At 44.9% G+C, this 26,982-nt stretch overlaps 1 protein-coding gene across 3 annotated transcripts in view; it reads right to left on the minus strand.

Annotated features, from left to right (window-relative positions):
• Window positions 1-26,982, minus strand: part of LOC138747457 (integrin alpha-7-like) — a 168,297-nt gene that overhangs the window by 40,059 nt on the left and 101,256 nt on the right. For all 3 annotated transcript variants that reach the window (XM_069906696.1, XM_069906695.1, XM_069906697.1), the window contains exons 6-11: window positions 14,701-14,908; window positions 13,216-13,409; window positions 9,954-10,042; window positions 8,557-8,684; window positions 6,092-6,187; window positions 60-121 (exon numbers count right to left, since the gene is read on the minus strand). In XM_069906696.1, coding sequence (XP_069762797.1) covers window positions 60-121; window positions 6,092-6,187; window positions 8,557-8,684; window positions 9,954-10,042; window positions 13,216-13,409; window positions 14,701-14,908 — 777 coding nt within the window. The remainder of the gene's footprint in view (window positions 1-59; window positions 122-6,091; window positions 6,188-8,556; window positions 8,685-9,953; window positions 10,043-13,215; window positions 13,410-14,700; window positions 14,909-26,982) is intronic.

Consider the following 26,982-nt stretch of genomic DNA (forward strand, 5'->3'; position numbering starts at 1 on the left):
CACCCCCTTTTTTTGTTACACTACATGGACGACGCAGGCCATTCTTTTGTTGAACTTACCAATCCTGGGGTTGTAGAATTCAGGCTTCGATCTATAAAGGAAGCAGGCCCTGACATCAATACTGTGGGACAGAAAAAACATTGTAAATTAGAACATTACCAACCAGTGAAATATAATCGTTAACGCTGAGGGTTCCGACCCTGCTCTTAGATCCTAAGTTTCAATGGCAACAGGTTTACCCTAATCCAGCAGCAATTCAGTGGGGTGCACCTTGAGCAGCAAAACATGCCTTGGTCAGTGGTATTGCTTCAATGCCAATCTATGATACTCAGAGTTGGAAGTTAGCAGGTGACACCGTGTTGGAACAGATCTTAGAAGAAGAGGCGTCATGGATGTACATTGAAAATGGTACAGGTCTTTAAATAAGCAATAAAAGGCAAACTTAGCTGCATGCATCCTAGTTTCCAAATTGCATTGTGATAGCGCTTTGCAGTTTGGCTGAGGAGAAGAAAGTAGCAAAGTCGTTGATTAATACCAAGTGACCAAACTGTCATGCTTAGTATGGCTGTGATTTGCATCATGGAGACTTCAACAGTTAGAGAATTAACCTGGATTTATTTTCCACTCTGTCTGCACAGTTAACCCTCACATAGGTCCATATCCTGTAGCTTTGCAATAGTCAACTGAGCATTGTCAATCTGTCATTTCATTACTGGCAGGAGATCTGCAAATGGGCAAACATTGGCCCTTCCAAAGCAGCTGTGGAGCTAATGAGCACAGCCACCGACATCAGCCCAACATCTGTCCTGACCGCTGTTGCTGTGAGCACCTGCGCTGATTGTAAGTTTGCTTTGCAAAGGTGATTCCAAGACTGAGATCATCTAGGTTTGTCGGGGTCAAGCTTGGCAGAACTGATGGAGTGAGTTTAAGAAAAACAGTAGGTGAAGGATTGATGGAACCACACCTCACCCATTGTCAAGTGCACAGAGGAACAGGCCAGTCAGTCCACGAGCTTCAAATGTCATTCAACATGACCATGGCCTATCTGTGACCTGATTCCGCATCCCCGTCACTACCTCTGTGCTTGTGGAAAATAAATTACCAAATGACTCAATGGTGTCTCCTAAGCCCATGGAATTCAGAATAGGAGAGGAAAATTAAGTCAGATTTAATAGTATTTAATAACACTGACACAAAGGTAAAGATGCAGGAAATTCAGATCTATTGACTCTGTCTCCACCTCCCCAACTCATCTTCAAGATATGCAGAGTATAAGCTGCTTCGTCCCAACATGAAAGCGTCAAGGCAATGAAGAACTGAGAGACTTGTGCATGCAGCCTGTGTGGGCAGCAAGAATATTTCAAGCAGCTTCACATGCCTTGCAAAACTCCTTACTGGGGGGGGGGGCCTTGCTGTTTAATTACACCAGCCAACGAAGATTTTTCTTCATCAACACTTTTGGGTGTATTTTATGGATTTTGGGCTGCTGATCACAAAAATCACGTTAAAAGTTTCCAATCGCATACCGCTTTTTTAGATATAACCTAGTTTTGTGATTTCCTGTCATACTTTAAGTCCACCAGAATATTGCCCACAAAACAAGCTGTTTTGGTCAGTCCAAGAATGCCTGGGCATGAACTCAGTGCCGGTGCTATGCAAATGTTGTGTTAGGCCTGGGCATGCTGGGTCAGGATAGATGCCGACAGGCTATAAAAACAGCTCACATGTACAGATGCTGTGCATTACATTGATATAGATTGAACGCACGTTGATGGACATGTTCTTCAGGCAATAGAGTGCATTTAACAGCAGCATTTATTGTCTTCAGAAAGATTCAATGCAGCAGAAATGTCTCATCGATGTCGCAACAGCTGCGATACATTCTGTTACATTTGTGGTGAGTATACATTTAAGGCTCAAAGACACAGCATGACTGCACTTATCAAGAGAGCCCATGAGCTCTACTTTGGTTGTAAATTTGGTGACCGAGACAAACCCTGGGCTCCTCACATTAGTTGTGCAACAGGTGCAGTCAACCTGAGAGCTTGGCTCAGGGGTACGGTGAAGTTAATGCCATTAAAAGTCAATTTAATGCTTCTCCAACTTCCTACATGATTCAGGAAATCTGAAATGATCTTTGTGTTCAGCTTGAAGTTCTCTATCATCATCCCCAATTTGTTTTCAGAAAGCAAACCTTTTGAAAAGGTTTATCACTGAGGCTGCAAGATGCCATCAGCACCCAATGTGCACTCAATATTCTTCAGATTGAGGAGCAAAGTGGCCTGTTAATGTGCCCTCTTACAAAAAGGGTCAAAGGAGTTGAGCATAGAATTCAGGAGAGGGGGCTTCAGGACAATGGCACTGCAGTCACAAGGCTTTAAGTTCTTAGAAATAAACATCTCCAGTGACCTGACCTGGGACAAGTATATATGTTGACATGATGGTCAAGCAAGCAACAATGCCCCTACTTTCTCACAACATTAAGGAAGTTCAGCATGCCCCCCCCCCCCCCCCACCCATGTCCCTTGACAACTACAGGTGAACCATTGAGAGCATCACTTGCTGGTGCATCACTGCTCAGGACAGGAGCTGCTCTGCTCAAGGTCGGGTCAATACAGCTCAGAACATCACGCAAACCTCCCTCCCTCCCTTTGACTCTATCTATATCGCCCACTGCCCAAGGAAGGAAGGCGGCATTCGAAAGGACCCATCACAACCCAGACACACTGTCTTCCCTCCTCCCGTCGGGAGAGAAGGCTCCAGGATGTGAGATCACGCACCATCAGGCTTAAAGGAAGTGTCTTCCTCGCAGCTATCAGGCTCCGGCATAAACCCCACAACAATTCTCTCCTGTTGCCCTTACTTGGTGCTCACTGATCTCGCATTTCATTGTAAGTCTATATACTAAATTGTGCTCTTTACATGCTTGCATGAATGTTGGAGATAACCTGTTAGGCTGCTCGCAGAAGAATGCAGAAGTATAATGCAACAGATTTATTTATTTCAGATTTATTTATTTCAGATTTATTCATTTCAGATTTATTGTCAGAGTCCATACATGACATCACATACCACCCTGAGATTCCTTAAAAAAGAAGTGTTCCCAGTAGATGTTCTCAATGGTGGGGAGGGTTTTGCCTGTGATGTCCTGGGCTGTGTCCATGACCTTTTGGAGGGCTTTACGCTCAGGGGAATTGGGGTCCCCCATACCAGACCGTGATGCAGCCGGTCAGCACACTTTCCACCACACCTCTGCAGAAATTCGACCGGGTTTCCGATGTCATACCAAACCTCCACAAACTCCTGAGGAAGTAGAAGCACTGACGTGTTTTCTTCACGATGCCATTTGTGTGTTGGATCCAGGAAAGATCCTCCAAAATAGTGATTCCTGAGAACTTAAATTTGCTCACCCTCTCCACCTCTGATCCCCCCCAATGATCACTGGGTCGTACACCTCTGGCTTTCCCTTCCTGAAGTCAACAACCAGCTCCTTAGTTTTGGTGATATTGAGTGCAAGGTTGTTGTTGGTGCACCATTTACAGCACCATGTGGGTCTGTTGGGACTACATGGCAAGAACCAGTGAGCAGTACAAAGATTGCTTGAGGGTAAGGACATACAGACTTTATTGATCGACTTGGGCAGATCTGAGAGGAACTGGCCAGCAGGTGTGGCACTCCTGTCACAGTGACGGATCGAACCAATGGTATGGATGAGCTAGTGTGCATCCATGAAAAGGGGCAGGCAGCAGCCCACTCAGCACCAGACATCCACAGCTCAAACCATCACTGCAGGCGATAACACTAAAACAGGCTTGTGAGGAAGTCCTGCAGGTGGCCACTATCCTCATTCTCCTCAAAGGCAATTGATGAGGAGAGGCCATAGGCCATCTGAGTAAAGTGGCAAGTGAGTCATTTATCACATGGACATCAGTGAAACACTTTAAAGTAGAATGATAAGGCTACTGTGGAGGAGGGCATATTCCCACATTAGCACTGGCGTTATATACAAGCAGAAGGCGGGATGATTCTGTGTAGGATGGTCAGGTTAATTAACAGCTGTGGATTTCAGGCAGACTGCATCATGTAGTGAACCTATCTTGGATCGTAGCCAAACTAGCTTTGCTGCGTGGCTTGGCAGACAAGTTTGTGTTTCTTGCTGGATCCTTCTACAGTGAAGTGCATTGCTGAGGCAGAGTGGATGGCGTGTGGTTGGGCAGTGATACAGCGTGTAGTTGGGTAGTGATACGGCGTGTAATTGGGCAGTGATATGGCATGTAGTTGGGCAGTGATATAGTGTGTGGTAGGGCAGCGATACGGTGTGTATTTGGGCAGTGATATGGCGTGTGGTTGGGCAGTGATACGGCATGTAGTTGACTTTCCAATCTTTCTCCCCTTTCAAAACATGTTTTTGCAGATAGTGGCCCAAAAATGAAAAAGTCTGAAAAGTTCCTGAAAGATGGGGACGAATCCTTCATCCCCCCAACCTGGGACCTTCAATAGTCCTAAAAAGCTGGACTTCTGCTGGTTTTGCTGCCCCCACTGGCAAATCTCATCCCTGGATCCACCCTTGGGCAGCAAGACAGCTGGCACTGGCAATGTCTTATGAGAAAACCTGCAAAGACCCCATAAAAACTGCAACCTTCCATTTCACTAACAGCATCTCATATTTATTTGACTGTCCTCTGCCAGGCGATGGAACAGCTTCCCTCCTGAGCCTTTGCTTCCTGTGACGCCAATCTTCAGTTATTTCCAGGAAGGAAGTGAGCTGTGGGGCTTTGCATTATGGTTAGCCCTGCCTTATCCTTGTTGGCCTTCCATCTGTGCTAAAGAATGGGACACTCATTATGCACAAGGTTTCACTGGCAGGAGCTCATTATTTTTTGGATGCGGTTAATGTAATATGCCCACAGCAAGCATGGTGGGTGTCTTGAAAATTCCTTGCATTTGAAATGCGGCTTATCACGCAGTTTTCACCAGCCTAACAGATATTCAGCGCTAAAGCATTGACAAGCCTCTTGCTACAACTGTGTCCACAGTGCATGATTTGCGCAGATCTTCACTGACTGTAATTTACAGCCACCTGCTCATGTGTACAGCGAAGGATGGTGCTCTTTCTCCTATCAACTGGGGGGGGGGGGGGGGAGGGGTGTGGGAGAGGCTTCCTTTGGTTTTTTTTTTCTCCCCATCCCTGGTTCCTTCAAGATGCTGACAGATTCTTTGAATACAAACAAGCAGACTCTGGGTGTCCAACCCGAGTTACTAGTGGGCTCGTTTGAGTAACCAGAGATAAGCCTGATTGCAGGCAGAAATTACCTGTGTGCAGTTACCTGTAATGAAATCTTTCATCCATTCCTGAAGAACAGGCTGAATATCTCAAGATTAGGAAGTGCAAGGTGGGGAAGGGGGGGGGTAGGATATCTCCTTCCCACTTGACCCCACTCACTCCTTCCTTAACAAGCCTACAGCTCATATAGAGAGAGCCACTGGTAAGTGTCCTTGCACACCAAACAAGGCTGACTACTAGCTTAGAGCAGGGGCCCTGAGGCCTGAAGTTGACCTTCCCACCAGCGTAGAGCTGCATTCAACCACGGGGATCTCTTCTTGACATCAAAGCACATTGAAGAGTCCAATCTCACGTCTCTCCATCTGATCCCATCAGTATGAGATTCCTTTCTTCCCCACAGTAACCTTGTGTCCCCTTTAAACCTACTGTTTACCCTGTGTGTTTGTGAGTTCCTCCACTCTCTCCAGAAAGAAATTTCTCCAGAAATGCTGATTGGATTTATTCTAAACAGCCTCAGTTTTGGTCTCACATCTAAGAGGAAATATTTTCTCTGCATCTAACCTATCATAACTTTGAAAGCCTTATTAGGCCATACTGCCTAGCCTTATTCAGAACTTATTTTCCCTTTCCCTATTCAGAACTCCAAACCAGAGGGGGAGTGTGTAAACAGGAGATTGCAATGCAACTTCCTGTTAAGAATATTAAGTATACATAGCCCCTGGTGCAGGCACTATCAGTATTTCCTGCTGGTTGATTCATGGAAACATCTCATTAGGTTGCATTGTCCTTTTTGAGGTGGATTCTTACCAGATCCCCGAGCCGTGCCTGCAATTCTCCAACTCCAGATCAATTTGCTGGGGTTTGATGTAAGGCAGCATCGTCACATTAATGACAGGACTTGCTCTGTGGACAGAAGACAGAGATTTAGAACTCACATGGGGAAAACTGATAACATAGCTGTCACCACAACCTCAAACTCTTAGGAGCTGGAGTTTCTCAGCCATTATTAATGTGTCTTCCTTTTTGATACCTTCCAAGAGTAAAAATTTGTCACAGTCTTAGAAAAGCAGGGTTTGCCCAAAACTTGAGGTGCCTGAATCAATCGAATTTGATCCTGGTGCTTCTAAATTTTTTTTTTTTAATTTTAAATTTAGACATACAGCACGGTAGCAGGCCCTTTTGGCCCACAAGCCCGTGACGCCCAATTATACCCAAATGACCTACAACCCCCGATGGGAGGAAATTGGAGGCCCCGGGGAAAACCCATGCAGACACTGGGAGAACGTACAAACTCTTCACAGACAGCCTGGGATTCGAAGCCCGGTCCCGATCACTGATGCTGTAACAGCGTTGTGCTAACCACTAAGCTCACCGTGTCATCCCCTAATTGTTTACTGATGAGGGCAAGATGCTTGGGTGGAAAACGCCTCCACAGACAGTCAGCCCAGATGGAGATGGCTAGGTTAGGTCTGCCTGGCTGCCTCACCAGCACTGGCATCTGAAAGGCCCATGTTGTTGTGGTGGAGGTGAGAGGGATGATGGGAGACCAGGAACACAACTGTGGGTCCCTCATTAACATATTCATGAGGCCTGCTCTTAACATTTGCCTGGACAATGCCTAAAAATTTAGCTGGGCAACTTCACCAGCAGGACTCAGCATGGGCTATCTCACTGTGAAAGTGGATACATTGTGCCCATTTGATGCTGGAAAAGCAGAAACAAATTTCTCCCTTAATATAGAAATGAATAAATGTATTCCATTAGAAAAAATAACATATAGTTTAAGAAATAATATTGAAATATTTGAACAAATATGGGAGCCTTACATGAAACACAATAGAGAAAACCTACCGGGGACATTCACTACCTAAATTAACGAAAGGAGAAGGAAATGAAAAGAATGGACTCAGTGGAATTTCTTGTTTATTTTTATTGAATGACAACATTGTTTGACTGGTATAATGTATCTTAGATTTTGTACTTTAAATGGATGGGTGGGGGAGGTAGGGAGGGTGGGATGGGAGGAGGGGGGGGGGCAGAAAATGACACTGTATATATTTGAAAAGGAAAATGTATGTATCATGGTCAATGTGGTTTATGGTGTGAAAAATAAAAAATTTAAAAAAAAAAAAATTCTCCCTCATACAGAGCAAACCATTAATCGACCTCCAACTTCAGATAACTGTGGTTTTGCAATTTGATTCAGTTTGTACATTTCTGGGTCACATAAGTAATTTTATGTCTAATGTATGTATATCGCGGCATGGTTAGTGTACCAGTTAGCGCAACGCCGTGACAGCACCGGCGACCTGGGCTCGAATTTTGCACTGTTTGTAAGGAGTCTGTGCGTTCTCCCCGTGACCTGCTTGGGTTTTCCCCCGGGGAGGGGTGGGGCTCCGGTTTCCTTCAAACCGTACTGGTGGTTGGAGATCAATTGGGGTATTTAGATGGCACAGGCTCATGTGCATCTAAATGTGATGTCTCTCCTTCTCAACAGGTAGAGTGCAGCTCAACGCCAAGCTAGTTCAACACTTATTAGTCTCTGATGTTTGCACTAATTTATTTATTTTTGAATGTAATTTATTCTGCACTGATTTTTTTAATATGTAATTTATAGCAATATCTTCACCTGACAGCGCCAGATTCGAACCTGAGTCGCTGGTGCTGTCACAGCATTGGGCAAACCACTACGCTAATGAAGCCACATGAATCTGATTCTGGTTTACGCAGCAGGCTGATGCTGTACAAACACCCACACCTCTTGTGTTATAAGATGCAATTCTTTTGGGTTTGAGATTCAAACCTCAATGACAAATTACAGAGCCCTCTCCGCTTGGTCAGGGCCTCTCATACTCCAAGGATAAACCAACAGAGAGTTGATTATTTAGCGAGCTCATTTCAGCTGATTCACTATATCAGCAAAGAGGTACTTCAAGGATACAGTCTCTTTACAAAAAACGCACTTCTTTAACTGCACAATAAGTGTTATTATAACTTCTCCTGACTTTAGTCATAGGATTAGCCTGAATATTTGGTGTGCCACCCATTGAATCTCCTCTTTCCAGAATGCTGAATTATGGGATGGTCACAGCAAGAAAGGAGGCCATTCCACCCATCACGTCCACACTGGGTCTCTACCAGAGAAAATTGCTGGTTCCAACACCCAGTCCTTTCTCCATAAACTTGCACATTTTTCAACATGCAGGGCTCCCTTACACGAGTCCTGCCCTCCGCAGCAACCTTGTTGACCGTTCCATGCAGTGAGATCTCACCTGAACAGAACTGCAGAGTCAGAGAGTGAGCCGACCAACAGATCCGGGTAAAAATTATTGTCGATGTCCATTCCTCCATCGATGGAGTACCCAAACTTCGTAATTCCGACAGTTTCACCTTCAATTACCTATGACAGGGAAACATAAAAGTAAAGGTTGGCATCACATGCCCCTACTTTGAAGCAAACGTGCAATGCAGCCTGGCTCAGGTTTCAGAACAAATCCCTGAGATAACAGCACCTGGATCTGGCCTTGTATATTCATTCATCGAGGCCAAAATTGTAAATTAGTTGCTGTTGGACTAGCCAGTCATTATCCTGCATTCCTGACTCATACCATAGGACAGAGGAGCATAATTAGGCCATTCAGCCCATCGTGTCTGCCCCGCCACTTCATCATGCCTGATTTCCTCTCCTTTTCAACCCCATTCTCTTGAATTCTCCCTGTAACCCTTGATTCCCTGCCTGATCAAGAACTTGTCTGCCTCCGCCTTAAATATCCCCAGTGACTTGGCCTCCACAGCTGTCCGCAGCAACAAATTCCACAGATTCAAGGAGGCGTGCTTAGCCCACTGCTCTACTCGTTATGATTGTGTGACCAGGCTCAATTCCAATACCATCACCAAGTTTGCCGATGACACCACAGTTGTCGGCAGAATCACAAATGGCAATGAGGAAGTGCACAGGAGGGAGATAGATCAGCTTGTTCAATGGTGTCACACCAACAACATCAGCAAAACCAAGGAGATGATCGTGGGAACATGACCCAATCCTCATTGAGGGCTCAGTTGTGGAGAGGGTCAAGAACTTCAAATTCCTGGGTGTCAACATCTCTGAGATCTGTCCTGGCGTCTCCATGTTGATGCTATAACAAAGAAGGCCTCGCCAGCGATGACACTTTGTGAGGTGTTTGAGGAGATTTGGTACGTCACCAAAGACTCTCATAAACTTCCACAGGTGTACCATGGAGAACATTCTGGCTGCTTGCATCACTGCCTGGCAATGGAGATGCCAACTCTCAGGACAAGAAGGGTTGTTAACTCGGCCTGTGACATCATGGGCATGAGACTTCACTCCATCGAGGACATCGACATGAGGCGGTGTCTTAAAAAAGCAGCCTCTATCCTCAAGGACCTCATCTTAAGCGGTCACAGGGGGAGATCACGCAATCTCCACACAGACAGTGCTGGAAAGAAGACTTGGACCAGGGCTTCCCGGAGCGGTGAGGCAGCTGCATTGCCTGCAGCACCGCCATGCCACCCAACATCTATTTTGTACAAAACAAAGCCCAGATTTGCAAAGTGCACTGATCAATTAGAAATAGAATGTAAGGCCTTCCGTGCATGTGATTAATGAACAGTCACTGTTAATTCAACATACACATGCTTTCATGGATACCTGAGCAGGAATCGTATTCAGCCCAAAGTTGTTTCCATGGTAGATGAAGACCTTGCCTTGTCCATCATATGGGGCACCAATAGCAATGTCTAATTAAAAAAAAGAGAAAGAAACTCTGTCAGACCAAGCAAGCACACGAGTACAAGACTTTCTTTAAACTAACTATTTCCACTGCTGCTGGGTGTCGCACAAGATGACGTTTCTCTTAACACAGAGGCCTGCCAATCAGGAATGACGTTCAAAACACAATGCAATGCACGCTGGAGAAGCTCGGCAGGTCACACGTGGCCACAGGAAGCAAAGGTACATAACCCACATTGCAGGCCTGAGCCCTTCATCAAGATACAAGCAGAAAGCAGGCAGGCACCTGAATAAAAAGGTGGGGGGGGGGGAGGGAGGAAGGGCTGGGGGGAGGGAAGCATAGGATAGCAGGTGCTGGACATGGATGGGAGGGTGGAAGAGAGAAAGCTGAGAAGTGATATGGGGAAAGTGCAACTCACTGAATGGAAAGGGAAGGGCAAGGGGTGGGGAGCTGGAGGATAGGAGACAGAAGGGTAGGGTAAGAGAGAGACAGATTGACTGACTGACTGACTGACTGACAGGGGAGTGGTTTAATGGAAGTTGATGTTAAAGAAATCTGCTTGGAGAAGGCCAAGGTTGTTCATCCAATTTGAGGGTAACCTTGGCTGGCAGTGCCTGAGACCATGGACAGATATGTCGGTGTGAAATTTGAATGGGTTGCCACGGGAGGTCCCTGTGGACAGAGCGAAGGTGCTCAGCGAAATGATCTTCCTCTCCGATATAGAGGAAGCCACAACAGGAGCACCGGATGCAGTCGATGACCCCTGCAGATTCACGTGAAGTGTTGCTTCCCTTGGAAGGACTGTTTGGGGCCCCGAATGGTGGTGAGGGAGGCGGTGTGGGCACAAGTGGAGCAGCTCCTGTGGTCACAGGGGTAGGTAACAAGTGGTTGATTTATGGGAAGGGCAGATGAGCGGGTGAAGGCTGAGTTGATGGTGGTAGAGGGGAAGCCAAATTTTGTGAAGGAGGAGGTCATCGTGGATGTTCTAGAATGGAAGATCTCATCCTGGGAGCAGATGCGATGGGCATGGAAGAATTGAGAGAAAGGGATAGAATTCTTACAGGAGGCAGAGTGGGGTGAGGTTTAGTCAAAGTAACTGTGGGAGTTGGCAGGTTGTTAGAAAATATCTGTCGAGAGTTTCTCTCCCGAGAAGGATACAGAGAGATTGAGAAAGAGGAGAGTGTTGCCAGAGATGGACCAAGTGAATTTGAGGTTGTGCTGAAAGTTGGCAGCAAAGTGGAAAATGTTGATGAGCTCATCATGGGTGCATGTGGCAGCACTGATGTAGTTATCGACATAGCGGAGGAAGAGTTGAGGGGCCTTGCCTGTGAGGGCTTGTAGCATGGTGGGGGCAGTCATAGGTGGGGCCCATGCGTGTTCCCATGGTCACCCCTTTCACCTGGAGAAAGTGGGATGAGTCAAAGGAGAAGTTATTGAGGGAGAGGACAAGTTCTGCCAGCTGGAGGAGGGTGGTGGTGGAGGGGGGCTGGTTAGATCTGTTGTTGAAAAAGAAACAAAGGACTTTGAGGCCTCTAGTATGGGGGAATGGAGGGGTATAGAGATTGGATGTCAATAGTGAAAGTGAGCCAGTCAATTTCAGGGAACGAAGTTATTGAAGTCACAGGTGGCATGTGAGGTATTGCAGATGTAGGTGGGGAGGGACTGGACCATTGGGGACAAAATGGAGTCGCGGTAAGATGATACCAGTTCGGTGGGGCAGGAGCATGTAGAAACAATGGATCTGCCGGGACAATTGAGTTTGTGGATCTTGAGTAGAAGATAGAACCAGGTAGTGTGGGGATGGGAATCATGGGAGAGAGATGACCAGAAGTGACGAGGTCAAAGATGGTGCGTGAGACGGTGGATTGAGGGTTTTTGGTGGAGTCCTGTTCAAGGAGTAAGTAAGAGGGGTTGTCTGACAGCTGTCATCTGGCCTTGGCAAGGTAGAGTTCAGTATGCCAGACCACAGCAACACAACCCTTGCAATAGGTGGTTGAGAGTTGGCAGGTGCCAACTCCATTCACAGTTTTTAATCTGAGATTGATAATCTGCCAAAATCTATTGAAGGATAACAAGTCAGGTGGGTGGCAGATTGGTTAGCGTAGCAGTTAGCAATGGGAACCGGGTTTGAATCCAGCACTGTCTGTAAGGAGTTTCTACGTTTACCCCAGGGGCTCCAGTTTCCTTCCACCATTCAAAATGTACCAGGGTTGTAGGCCAATAGGGTGTAATTGGAGAGCACAGGCCTCATAAATTAAAAGGGTCCGTTACTGTGCTATATTTCCTCACCGAAGGAGATTCTAGACAGTTGTTCAGGTATGTTTCTAAGTTGGCACAACACTGTGGGCCAAAGGGCCTATTCTCTGCTGCAGGTTTCTACATCTATATTTTTATCTATACTTTATGGGATTAATCCCTTCAACTAAGACTTTCACTGTAGAATTTGGTCGATAAATAACACTGGTCAACAATTGTTTTCAAAAGGTTTGTTTCCTGAAATAAAATTGGGAATTATGATAGACAACTTCACGCTGAACACAAAGATCATTTCAGATTGGCTGCATCACGTAGGAAGTTGAAGACACTTTAAATCAACTTTTATTGGATTTAGCCTTAAGCATAAACTTGCCACAAATGTAACAGAATGTATCGCAGCTGTTGCGACGTTGATGAGACTTTTCTGCTGTATTGAATCTTCCTGAAGACAATAAATGCTATTGTTAAGTGCACTCACTCTGCTGTTGCTTGAAGAATGTGTGCATCGATGTGTGTTCAATCTATATCAATGTGATGCACAGCATCTGTATACGCGAGTTGCTTTTATAGCCTGTCTGCATCTATCCTGACTAACTATGTCCAGGCCTAAGACAACATTTGCATAGCACCTACACTGAGCACATTCCCAGGCATGCTTGGACTGACCAAAACAGTGGGCAATATATTAGTAGACTTAAAATATGACAGGAAATCTCAAAAATAGGTTATATCTTAAAAAAAAAGGTACGTGATAAGAAAATTATAAGGCGATTTTCATGATCAGCAGCCCAAAATCCATAGAATACACTCAAAAGTGTTCATGAACCAAAATCTTTGTTGTCCGGTGTATTGCATCACGTTATGACAAACAGTGTGCGACCCCCCTCTCCATGAATACTTTATATGTGGACAATACAGACTTACCTTCAAACCCATCTTGATTTACATCCCCAATGTTAGCTACAGCTAGTCCAAACAAGGAGTCTTTGGTCCCATTCAGACGGATACAGCTCACTTGATTCAACCTGCCAGCCTGATTAATGTACACATAAACGGCACCACCAATTTCTTCCTTTCGGTCAAAAAAATATGGAGCTCCAACCACGAGGTCCATCCACCTGCAAAATCAGGTCAATAATAATGCAGTCAGAATAATTACCATAAGACTGCAGGCAGTCCCCGAGGCTCCGATGGTATTAACTTGCATCCCATTTATATCAATCGGTCACCAACTCAGTTCACGCACTCTATGGCTTTAAAGTACTTCCTCAACTCACCTCAGAATGGATTTAACTCCAACGTCCTAAACAATGGGGCAGGACCTTTAGCGCTGCGGTTAGTGCCACGCTATTACAGCACCAGTGACCCTGGTTCAAATCCTGCATTGTCTACATTTTCCTCGGATCCTCCAGTTTCCTCCCACCCTTCAAAAAAGTACCAGGGATTGTAAGTTATTTGGGTGTAATTGGGTTGCACGGGCTGGGCCAGAAGGGCCTGTTAGCGTGCTGTATGTCTAAATTTTAAATTGAAAATTTTTTTTTTAAATTAAAACAATAACATGCACTTTGAGCCAACAAGGCAGATGCTAAAGTTTGGTCAAAAAGGCAGGCCTTAAAGAAAATGTTAAAGTACGAGACAGAGGTCCAGATATTAAAATTAGGGAAAGCTGGAAATCTTTTCCTTTTCTGTGGAAGTTCAGAAGGAGAGGGAATATTCAAGCCTGGTCAGCTACATGCTGCTGATGGCAGAGCAAAGTACACTGAGGATATGCAAGAGGAGGAACACAGATTTTGGAGGAGTTGTGGGGCTAAAATGTAAGACAGCACACCATAAAACAAGATAACAAAGAAAGCAATGAAACACAAAAGCCTGCAGGTGCAGTGGTTGTAGTAAAAACACAACTCTGGAGAAACTCAGCAGGTCACACAGCGTACTTCATATAGCAAAGATAAAGATACAGTAAATCCCCGTTATCTGGAATTGACCAAATAAATTGCGAAAAATCAATAGGAAACAAATACAGAAGTTTAAAATTGGTGCACCTCACCATTAATTCGCTGATCCAAGCAACACACAATCTCAAGCAGCTGAAAAATTCCACTTTCCAGCATCTACCAATCCCCATAGGTGCTGAATAACCCACATTTCGGGCCTGAGCCCCTCTACAAGGTAAGAACAAAATGAAGGCAAGCGGCTGGATAAAATGGTGCCATCCAGCCTGTGCTTCTCCCTCTGCCCCTCCCCACTACCATTTAATTCAGGCACCTACCGACATTTGTCCACACCTTGATGAAGATCCCAGCCCGAAATGGTGGTTATGTATACATCTTTGCTAGATTTGATATGTTTGACCTGCTGAGTTTCCCCAGCATTGTGTCCTTAGAACGGACGTAGTGGGTTTCTACTCACCCATCACTGTTGAGGTCCACTGTGGCAACAGCATAGCCATACGATGACCCGAGTTCCTCTCCCCACAATATGTGTTCAGGTGCCAGCCTGTTGACACCTTCTTTCTTCAGGATCACCACTGCCCCGGTATGGTTGGCTCTCGGTGCTCCAGAGACAACACTCAACTCGTTCTGCCGAATGAGGCCTTTACCTGAATCTACAGAGAATCCTGAAAGAAGTTCAAGCAGTTAGTGAGGAAATAATATACACTGGGGATAGAGATGGTGGCATGGTTAACATGCAAGGAAGTTTAGAAACAGAGCACTGGGCTCGGAGGTTGGGGTCGGTTAGGATGTGGTCAAGGGGATGAGATAAAGTCATTTATTTTAATAACCTTGATTAGACATTGCCGAGGGCTTTAGTATATCAGGCATGTTACCTAAGCTAACGTTTGTTAGAAACACAGATATCTGAGTGAAAAAGAGCATTGGGACCGAAAAAACCTCACAGGCTATAAACCAATGGGATTGGGTCTGTTGTCTGTTTTACATCATGCTCAATGTTACATTCCATTCACCTTACAGGAGGATAACATTGGGCAGATTGTGAGCTCAGTGCTGCTCTGAACTGCATCTGCTTCTCAATGGAGTTGACGGGAAATTGGAGCAGCGAAGATTCGGTTAAAATTGCTCCAAAATAGTTTAAAGCATTCTATGGCCATAATGCCCCATCGTCTCAAAGTTTACGGTGAAGGAAGTCGTCTCTGGTTCTGATTGTCCAAGAGGCTGTGATACTGTATTTAGTCACTTCGAGGATGACTTGGTTGTCACAGCAACCAAGAACTTTCACCCGCTTGAATAAATCTGCATCAGTGACTGTGTGCGTCAATGTTGGGGTAATTTGTGCTTCAATCGAAGATGCATTTGCATGCTAGGTGTCTTCGAATAATCGATTTTAAACAAATTGCAAAAGAGAGGCATTATCTCACAGATCAGTCCTGGTTTCTCAAAGCTATCTGAAGAATTTTTGAGCAAACACCTCTGCTCTTGACACATTCACAAACTCAGAAGAGAAACCACAACCAGTAATATTTATTTGCAAGGTCTCCATGGATGAGATTTGTGAAAACAACCTGCAGTGTTTACAGGGAATGTGCTTGAAAAATGCTGGTGTCCCACTCCATAGACCTTTCATTGTTACAGTGGATGAAGCATCTGCAAAGACAGGAAATGATGTAAACTCTTACAGGTCCAATGAAATTTGATCCCAAGTTTCCAGAATGTCTGCCTATTCATTGCATTATCCATCATGAACATCCTACAAGCAGATGTGTGAAACAGGAGAAATGTCATTTTTCTAGAAATTGTCCATCTTACCCATTCAAATGAAAAGACTCATCAATAATTCAAAAAAATTAATCAAGAAGCTGAAACAAAGGCAAACCTAATAACAACTCTTACTGCTGCCCTTTAATTGGTCAGGAAGGTTCAGACACTCAGTATTCACGGTAAAGTAGTGAACTGGATTTGACAATGGCTGGACGGGAGAAGCCAGAGTAGTGATGGATGATTGCCTCTCAGACTGGAGGCCTGTGACTAGTGGCGTGCCTCAGGGATCAGTGCTGGGACCATTGTTGCTTGTCATCTATGTCAATGACCTGGATGATAATGTGGTAAATTGAATCAGCAAGTTGGCAGATGACACTAAGATTGGAGGCATCGTGGACAGCGAAGAAGGTTTTCAAAGCTTGCAGAGGGATCTGGACCAACTGGAAAATGGACTGAAAAATGGCAGATGGAATTTAATGCAGATATGTGTGAGGTGTTGCATTTTGAAAGGACAAACCAAGAAAGGACATACACGGTAAATGGTCGGGCACTGAGGAGTGCAATAGAACAGAGGGATCTGGGAATACAGCTACATAATTCCCTGAAAGTGGCGTCACAGGTGGATAGGGTTGTAAAGAGAGCTTTTTGACACATTGGCCTTCATAAATCAAAATATTGAGCATAGGATGTTATGGTAAAGTTGTATAAGACATTGGTGAGGCCAAATTTGGAGTATTCTGCACAGTTTTTGGTCACCAAACTACAGGAAAGATATCAGTAAGATAGAAAGAGTGCAGTGAAGATTTACTAGGATATTGCCTGGACTTCAGGAACTGAGTTACAGGGAAAGGTTAAACAGGTTAGGACCTTATTCCCTAAAGTATAGAAGAATGAGGGGAGATTTGGTAGAGGAATTTAGGACTTTATTCCCTGGAACGAGCTATTTAAAATTATGAGGGGATAAACAGAGTAAATGAAAGTCAGCTTCTCCACTGAGGGTGGGTGAGATACAAACCAGAGGACATGGGTTAAGGGTGAAAGGAGAAATATTTAGGGGGGAACTTCTTCACACACAGAGCGGTGGGAGTGTGGAACGAGCTGCCAGCTGAGGTGGTGAATGTGGGCTCAATTTTAACATTTAAGAAGTATTTGGACAGGTCCATGAATGGGAGAGATGTGGATCAGTGGGAGTAGGCAGAAAAATAGTTTGACATAGACTAGAAGGGCCGAATGACCAGTTTCGGTGCTGTAGTGTTCTGTGGTTCTATGGGATTATTGGAGCCCATCAGTGCTTTCCTCAAAACAAAAGGGAACCCCTTTCCACAACTTAAGGTGGTATGTGAGTGGAAAAAAGGTTGAGAATCACTGCCTTAGCACAATTGGCCTCCTTTTACACTGTACCTGTTCAATTAATCTTTAATAAACTCTTGACTTGACCTTCCAAGTTAAAAGAAAGCACCTCCAGGTTCAAGAACAGTTTCCTTCCTACAGCTATCAGGCTCTTAAACCTCCCCTTGGTACACTCATCTGCATGGGTTTTCCCTGGGTGCTCCGGTTTCCTCCCAACCTCCGTAAAGTACAGGGTTGTAGGTTATTTTGGGTGTAATTGGGCGACACAGGTTTAAATGGCCAGAATCAATTTCTACCGTGTTGTAAATAAAAAAAATTTAAACTATTCCGACACCACAGGAGGGCTGTCAGTGCTGTGGTATTCTCACACAATGGGTAACTGTGAATATTTATTATATATTTTTGTACCTATTATCTCTTGGAGCAGTTGTTTTCAGAGTTCAGATTTCTTGTCAGAGTACATACACGTCACATACAACCCTGAGATTCCTTCTCCTGCGGGCCAGGCAGAATTACCGCTAATTGGTAGTGCAAACAAAAAAACTGTACACAATGTACACATGTAAACAAATAAAGAAATGTCAACAGATAACAACAGATAACAAATGTAAACAAACAAACTGTGCAATACAGAGAACAAAAAAATTAAATAAAGTGTACAAATAAGAGTCCTTGAACAAGTGCCTGATGGAGTTTGTCGTTGAGGAGTCTGATGGTGAGGCAGCACCTGGTCCTGTCCGGCTGCAGCAAGCAAGAATTTCAATGCATTGTACAATGTGTACGACACCATTATCTACAGGAATAACGTAGCCCCTTTTCCACTGGCACCCTGTCGCAGGAATTAACTGGGAATTTATTGGGTCAGGGTCTAGTGGTAAAGGAACGCTGGTGTCCTCTACTCATGTCCCTGGCATTTGCTGATAAAACCAGTGGAAAAGGGGACAGCAGAAAGTCACCCATTTCCAGTTGAAGGGACAACACTTCGATCCCCGGGGATGAGTGGGTTCAGTGGAAAAACAATTAGTGTCCCAGCGGAAATGGGACAAAGTGCTTCCTATCCCGGGATACTGCATGGCCAATTAACTGGGATGCCTGTGGAGAAGGGGCTTAAGGTTGCAGGAGACACTAAGGAGACTGCAAATGCTGGAATCTGAAGATAAAGCCAGTCTGCTGGAGGAACTCATTGGGTCGAGCAGCATCCGTGGGAGAAAAGGACTGGTCGACATTTCGAGCTCGTGCACTTGAACGTCAACCATTCTGTTCCTCCCACGGATGCTGCTCGAGCCACTGAGTTCTTCTGGCAGAGTGTGTTCAACACGGGAAGACGACATCTGTCCGTACTCATGGAACACTATGGAAAATCACAAGAGTTTCTTAATAGCTTTCAGGCCAGTTTTGAGCACTTGCAGACATGGAGATGATGCCTCACCTGTTTTCTACACACGATCTTGGTTTTTGTGGTTATTGAAGGTTCTCTGATCCCCCAAGTCATGGTTACAGAAACATCAAGCATGGCAATGGAATTAGTGGGAGACCAGCTCAACTCGGCCCCCACAGATGACAATTGAATGCTGGAAGTAAGTGCCAGGAACAAAATATCCTCTGCTCAAAAATAGGATAGAGTGACATGTGGTTATAAGACTATCAGTCAGATTATTTTGATTATTGATCTCGAGGTGCGAGTTCAAACCCCATAGCAGTAGTTTGGAATTTAATTTCATGTACTTAAATAAATTTGGAATTTAAATAAAAAACTAGTAACTATGAAATTCCTGGATTGTTGTAAAAAGGCATCAACTTCACTCCTGTTCTTTGGGGAAGGGAATTGGCTATGTTAACTCAGTCTGGGCTAAATGTGACCAATGCAGATGAATCTTAACTGCCTCCTCAATTTAAGGGCAATGAGGAATGGACAATAAATTGTGCCATTGCTAGTGACATCTACATCCAGTGAAGCAAGAAAATAGCATGCAATTCATTAAATTTAACAGCAAAACATGGTACTATACAGCGAAGTGTGTAATCTTCAGATCTCAGGGAACTTTTGCCTAAGCTCCTCCTTCACAAGAGAGTAACCAGATTTCCAAAACCCTCCCACCAGAATCAGTACTTTTACAAGAGCAAATGCACATGTACTTTAAGACCATAGACCATGAGATATAGGGGACAGAGGCTATTCAGCCCATCGAGTCTGCCCCACCATTCAATCATGAGCTGATCCATTTCCCCCACTCAGCCCTACTGCCCGGCCTTCTCCCCATAACCTTTGATGTCCTGGCTAATCAAGAACATGTTAATCTCTGCCTTAAATACACCCAATGACCCGGTCTCCACACCTGCCCATGGCAACAATTCCACAGATTCACCACCCTCGGGCTGAAGAAATTCCTCCACATCTCTGTTCTAAGTGGACGCCCTTCAATCCTGAAGTTGTACCTCTTGTCCTAGACTCACCCACTGTGGGGAAACAACCTTTCTACATCTACTCTGTCTACTCTGTCCATGCCTTTCAACATTCAAAATGTTTCAATGAGATTTCCCCCATTCTCTTAAATTCCAATGAATACAGGTCAGGAGTTGTTAAATGCTCCCCATATGATAACCCTTTCATCCTTGTGAACCTCCTCTGAACCCTCTCCAATGTCAGCAGATCCTTTCTTAAATGAGGAGCCCAAAATTGCTCACAATACTCCAAGTGAGGTCTCACCAGTGCCTTATAAAGCCTCAACATCACATCCCTGCTCCTATATTCTATTCCTCTTGAAATGAACGGCAGCATCGCATTTGCTTTCTTCACTCCCGACTCAACCTGCAAGTTTACCTTCGGGCAATCCTGCATGAGGACTCCCGGGTTTACATGCATACACAACCTTCACGTACTTAGTGATTATAGGGAGAGTGGGTTGAGTACCCTGGGACTGTATCCCTTGGCGTTTAGAAGAATGATGGGTTACCTTCATCAAATACTTAAGGGGGCTTGATCGTGTGGATGTTGAGATATTTGCACCAGTGGGAGAGTCACGAACAAGCCAACATCGTGATAAGACAAGAATCTGAGGTATGTAGAAATCTTTTTTCCCATTGGTGGTGATCGCTGGAATTCTCGGTGGGAGAAGGCAGTGGAGGACATATCATGAAAGATTCTCCCAGTCACTTACACACCAGGGGCAATTTACAGTGTCCAACCCAATGTACCAACCAATGCATGAATCATGAATTAAAGCTGCCTGGTGTCTGATCAATACAAAACATGCTGGAGAAACTCAGCAGGCCACACAGCATCTACAGGAAGCAAAGGAATTCAAGCAACGTTTCAGGCCTGAGCCTTTGTCAAGTCCTCCTTGACAAAGGGCTCAGGCCCAAAAAGTTGGATATACAGTTGATTCCTATAGGCCTACTTTTTTTCCACTCATGTACCATCCAGGATCAGCATCATGGGGGTAGGAGGGGGGCACTCGCAGGCCATGTTCCCCTCCAAATGAGTTATTGTGCCCCCCACCCCTTCCCCCCAGTCCACTGTTAGCAAAGAATCTTTGCCCTGCGGTTACCCTAATGCCTCCCAATTAGATTTGCTCTGCCGCTGATTCTGATACCACATTAAATAATCCCTTACTAATCACAGAGCACCTATGCTATAGGCTATAGATGCTGCATGACCTGCTGAGTTTCTCAAATGATTTTGTATGCTGCACTACAATCCCAGTATCTGCAAACTTTCTTTTTAACAGGCATCTGATCGGTTTGGACACAATAAGGAAGTCATTCTTCATGAAGGATCCATTCTTTACACTGTCATGTTTGTGAACGTATTGATGATAAAGGTCACACCGTTCAACTATTACAAATGTTAAGTAAATCCTCAGGGCACCCCCAGTGATTTGGTGTTGGACCCTTGACTGTGAGAGGCCCAGCTTCACTGCTCCTTCTTTGAGCTTTTAGCCACTACCCATACCACTCATTTAGGTCATGTGCCAGGAACCATGAGCGATCATCTTCGCTCTCTGTCTGCATCAATGACTTGAGCACCTTTGCTCTGTCCACATCAGTGACCAGGATGTCCCAGAGGCCAACCATTTCAATTCTGTGCCCCACTCCTGCACAGACATGTCTGTCTAGGCCCTCATGTACTATCAAACTAAGACCATCCGTAAATTGGAGGAGCAACACCTCATTTTCTTTCTGGGTCCTCTCCAGCCAGATGGCATTAATGTCGACTTCTCTGGTTTCCACCTAGCCCACTCCTTGTTCTCCCTCCCCTCCCCATCCCTCTGTCTCCTTCCCTCCAGCTCTCCACCCCCTTCCCTCTCCATTCACAGAGCCATCCCCCCCTCCCCGTTTGCTGCTGTGCCCTCCCTCCCTTATCCACCTATTACCTCCTGCCTGTGGGACCAGGCTCCTACCCCTCACCATTTTGTTTTGGCGCCTGCCTACATTATATCCGCACCTTAATGAAGGGCTCCAACCTGAAATGTTGGTTCCTACATAAAGGACATGGCTTGACCTGCTGAGTTTCTCCAGCGTTGTGTTTTTACTTCAACCACTTCTCTGCGAGGGGTGCCTACACTGAAGAAGTTCACCTTTAATCTCCAAAGGGAGATCTGTGGGATTCTCTCTCACTGTAATCCCTGCTGCTCTCAAGCTCTCTGACCATGTACTCAATCAGACTCTGCTGCATCCCTCCAGCATTGTATTTTTACCACCTATCAGCACTTCCCACCTTCAGTTTCCTCATTATTTCCCTCAGCTACGGAGTGATATCAGTGTACAGTTTCATGCACAACCCTTAGGTGAATTGTTCAACTGACCATTTTATAAATCTCACGCTGGACAGTGAACAGCAGTAGGCCATATGGCCGTGGGGGATGAATCCCAACTGGTCCGCCAGAATAAGAGTCCTTTCTTCTCGCCTGGCTGAAATGCATACCATCCCAGTGAGATCTGAGCTGATGCGATTAATAACTTCGAACAAGCTTTTAAATTAAAGCTGAGATTGGCTTCATCTTGCACCTTTTCCAGAAGGTGTCTGAAGGAAACGGTTTCTTGACTGGCAACACACAGAAGCTCTGACAGTGAATAGTCAGTTAATGAAAGGGGTCATTCCAAACCAGTTAATGAGACAAGCAAACCAAGAGGAAATGGAGGCATCATGGTACCCCTACTGCTTCATAAACCTGTGAGGTGGTGAGAAATTTGATCTCAGCTGGAGCAAACTAAACCAATCTGGTGCAAAATGTAGATTTAATCCCACCAACTCAGGCAGAGCCGGACCCCAGTTAAATAAGTTTTGGAATCATCATAATCCCAACACCTGGAAAAATTCCCCTGCTTCCACAAAATGCAAGTGTGAGATTGTTAACATCCATTGCACAAGCAAACAAAACTTGGGCTTCATTTCACACTTCCAGCAATGCTGCGCTCGCCAGCTCTGCACCCACGCTTCAGCTGAAATCGTGGGCTCAGCGGCTGCAATGGGGGCTCAAACAAGCAACCACCTGACTCACAGGGAAACATATCACCCACAGGCTGAGCTGACTCCTGGGCCCTTGTAACATGCTGACTGTGAGTGAAGCAATGTCTCCCATCAACCATCGCAATGAATTTACACGCCACTCACTGGCTCAGTTGAGGTGGCGCTGACTTTGTGCCAGTTTGCTTCAATTTGAAGGGAGATCCACTCAAGACAAGTGAAGGCTACAGAGGGAAAAAAAATGTGCACTATGTAAAAATATGCATCTAACAGAGAAAGTAGCTCGCTGTTCACAGAACAGATCTGCAATGTTCAGAGTTTGGATTCAAAACATTGGCTTCCTTCAAAGATATTCCCAAATCCTGTCAGACGTACTGAATGCAAATGCAAGTCTTGCCTCTCCAGAAAGGTAGGGAGGTTATTTGTTGGTACAGTTTAAATTAATTATCAAAAATAGCTTATTTGCAGAAATGTGCTCGAGTGAAATAAAATCATATCAAAATGGCAGCAAGAAAATTCAGTGGCATAAATAACCCTTTAATTTGGAGTAATGAATTGCATGCTGCAACTCTCAGGACACAGCTACTCCATCGTATGCAAGCAGAAAAGTCAAGTTTGTTGTCATCTGATTGAACAAGTACAACCTGACAAAACAGCGATCTCCGGTCCTCAGTGCAAAACACGCAGACACACAACCAGACATAACACACGTACAAACAAGCAATACATAAGCAGGACAAGTATTTCATATATACAAATAAATAAATACATATTGTTTCATGGGTATGAGAGTCTCAGAGGGTCAGTGTGAGCAGTTCCTTTGGTCGTTCAGCATTCTCACTACCCGTGGGAAGAAGCTGTTCCTCAGCCTGGTGGTGCTGGCTCTGATCCTGCTGTATCTCTTCCCTGATGGGAGCAGCTGAAAGATGCTGTGTGCGGGGTGGAAGGGGTCCTCAATTTTACAATCAATCAATCAATCTGATTTTACGCACCCTCTTCAGACAACAATCCTGATAGATCACGTCGATGGTGGGGGCGGGAAACTCCATTGATCCTCTCTGCCACTCTTAACGGTCCTGTGGATTGACCTCCGATCCAATTCTCTGCAGCAACCATACCATATTGAGATGGAGCCGGCCAGGATGCTCTTGGTAGAGCTCCTGAAGAAGGTTGACACAATGGTGGCCGGTAACCTTCCTGATGAGAGGAAATGTTGTCTGTCCACGATAGATCACCCCAAGGAATTTGGTGCTCTCCACTCTCTCCACTGTGCAGTGGAGGGTGGTCACTCCTGGTCCTCTTGAAGTGCATGATCGCCTCCTTTGTCTTGTTCACGTTGAGACACAGGTTGTTACTCTCTCACCATTTCACGAGATTTTCCACCACTTCTTTGCAGTGCAACTCATCCTTGTTGCGGACGAGGCCGACGACTGTTGTTTCATCTGCAAACTTGATGACACTGTTGGAGCTGGAGCTGGCCATGCAGTCGTGGGTCAGTTCCGTGAAGGAGGGAATATCGGATTCACAAAGTGCAATCTCACCGGATGGTAGCCATTTTATTGAAAAATGGATGATTGCTCCAAATTGCTCAAAGTTTCCTTCTCAAAATATCAGGACTCTCCCCATTCCTCCTGCTTGTGTGTATCAAATACAAAAGCATCTTGGCAGCAGCAGTTGATTTGTCCATTTTGCTGCATTGTTATCACAAAGTCTACAACCAACTCAAAATAGACTCTCCATGGGCCAGCTCCTAATTTATGGACCTTATTTATTCAAAGAGTTTGTATGTTCCTGTCAGGATCAAAGGCAAAGTTAGAAGGTACGGGGAACTTTGGTTTTCGAGCAATTTTGGGGATCTGGTTGGGAAGAAGAGGTATATAACAGGAATAGGCAACATGCAGCAAATGAGGTCTTTGAGGAGTATAAAAAATGCAAGAAAAACCTCAGGAAGGTTAAAAGACATGAGGTTGCTTTGGCAGACAATGTGAGGGAAAATCCTAAGGGTTTCTACACATATATTAAGTGCAAAAGGATAGTAAGGGACAAAATTGGTCCCCTTGAAGATCAGAGTGGTCAGCTTTGTATGGAGCCAAAAGAGATGGGAGAGCTCTTAAATGATTTTGTTTTCATCAGTGTTCACCCAGGAAAAGGGCACAGAGTCGTGGGAAGTAAGGAAAACAAGCAGTGAGGTCATGGACCCTATACAAATTAAAGAGGAGGTGCTTTCTGTCTTCAAGCAAATAAGGGGTCTGACAAGATATTTCCCTGAACCTTGAGGGAGACTAGTGTAGAAATTGCAGGGGCTCTGGCAGAAATATTTAAAATGTTCTTAGCCAGTGGTGAGGTACCAGAGGATTGGAGGGTAGCTTACATTTTTCTGTCGTTTAAAAAAGGCTCCAAAATTAACCCTGGAAATGATAGGCCAGTGAGCCTGATGTCACCTCTCTTTACAACCCTGTCCACCTGTGACACCACTTTCAGGGAATTATGTATCTGTATTCCCTGATCCCTCTGTTCTACCGCACTCCTCAGTGCCCTACCATTTACCGGGTATCTCCTTGCTTGGTTTGTCCTTCCAAAATGGAACACCTCACACTTGTCTGCATTAAACTCCATCTGCCATTTTTCAGTCCATTTACCAGATCCCTCTACAAGCTTTGAAAATCTTCCTCACTGTCCACGACGCCTCCAATCTTAGTGTCATCTGCAAACTTGCTGATCCAATTTACCATATTATCATCCAGATCATTGATATAGATGACAAACAACAATGGTCCCAGCACCAATCCCTGAGACACACCACTAGTCACAGGCCTCCAGACCGAGAAGGAATCATCCACCGCTACTCTCTGGCTTCTCCCATCCAGCCTTTGTCAAATCCAGTTCATTGCTTCACCATGAATACCCAGCATCTGGACCTTTTTGAGTAGCCCCCATATGGAACCTTGTCAAAGGCCTTACTAAAGTCCATATAGACAACATCCACATCCTTTCCTTCATCAACTTTACTGTTAACCTCCTTGAAAAACTCTTATAATATTGGTTAAATATGACTTATCAAGCACAAAGCCACGTTGACTATCCCTAATCAGTCCCTGGCTATACAAATACTTGTATATCCGATCTCTTCAAACACCTCCCAATAACTTACCTACAACTGACATCAGGCTCACTGGCCTATCGTTTCCAGGGTTACTTTTGGAGCCTTTTTTAGACAACAGAACAACATGATCTACCCTCCAATCCTCCTGCACCTCACCCATGGCTAAGGAGATTTTAAATATTTCTGCCAGAGCCCCTGCAATTTCTACACCAGCTTCCCTCAAGGTCCAAGGGAATATCTTGTCAGGCCCTGGGGATTTATCCACCCTTATTTACTTTAAGACAGCAAGCACCTTTTCAATCTGTACAGGTTCAATGGCCTCACTTGTCCTTATTTCTCACGACTTTGCGCCAGTTACCTGAGTGAATACTGATGGAATAAAACACTTAAGATCTCATCCATCTCTTTTGGGTCCATACAAAGTCAACCACTCGGATCTTCAAGGAGACCAATTATGTCCTTCATAAATTTATACCCTGTATCTTGAGGCTACGTCCCCAGTTCTGGCCTCCCTTACCAACGTAAGCAAATTACCTATCTCTATCTTATCTACACCTTTCTTAATTTTATACATTTCTGTAAGATGCCCTCTCATTCTTCTAAATTCCAGCAAGTACAATCCCAGACACCTCAATCTCTCCTCATTGGCTATCCCCCTCATCTCCTGGAATCAACCTGGTGAACTTCCTCTGCACCCCCTCCAAAGCCAGTACATCCTTCCTCGAGTAAGGTCATAAGCGATGACGGCCAACATTCCATTTGCCTTCTTGATAACCTGCTGCACCTGCAAACCAACCTTTTGTGATTCATGCACAAGCACTCCCACGTCCTTCTGCACGGCAGCATGCTGCAATAATAATCTGATCTTCCATTTTTCTTTCCAAAATGGATATCCTCACATTTACCAACAGTGCTCCACCTCCCAGAACCTTGCCCACTCACTTAACCTATCAATATCTCATGTTACAGAGTTCTGTGTTGTGTATTGACCTATGTGTTGTGTGGTTTTATGTTATACAGTGACAGTTTGCCTTAGAGAGCCAAGGTGAAGGTGG

Source organism: Narcine bancroftii, chromosome 12 (genome assembly GCF_036971445.1).
Source record: "Narcine bancroftii isolate sNarBan1 chromosome 12, sNarBan1.hap1, whole genome shotgun sequence".
In the NCBI taxonomy this organism is placed as follows: Eukaryota; Metazoa; Chordata; class Chondrichthyes; order Torpediniformes; family Narcinidae; genus Narcine; species Narcine bancroftii.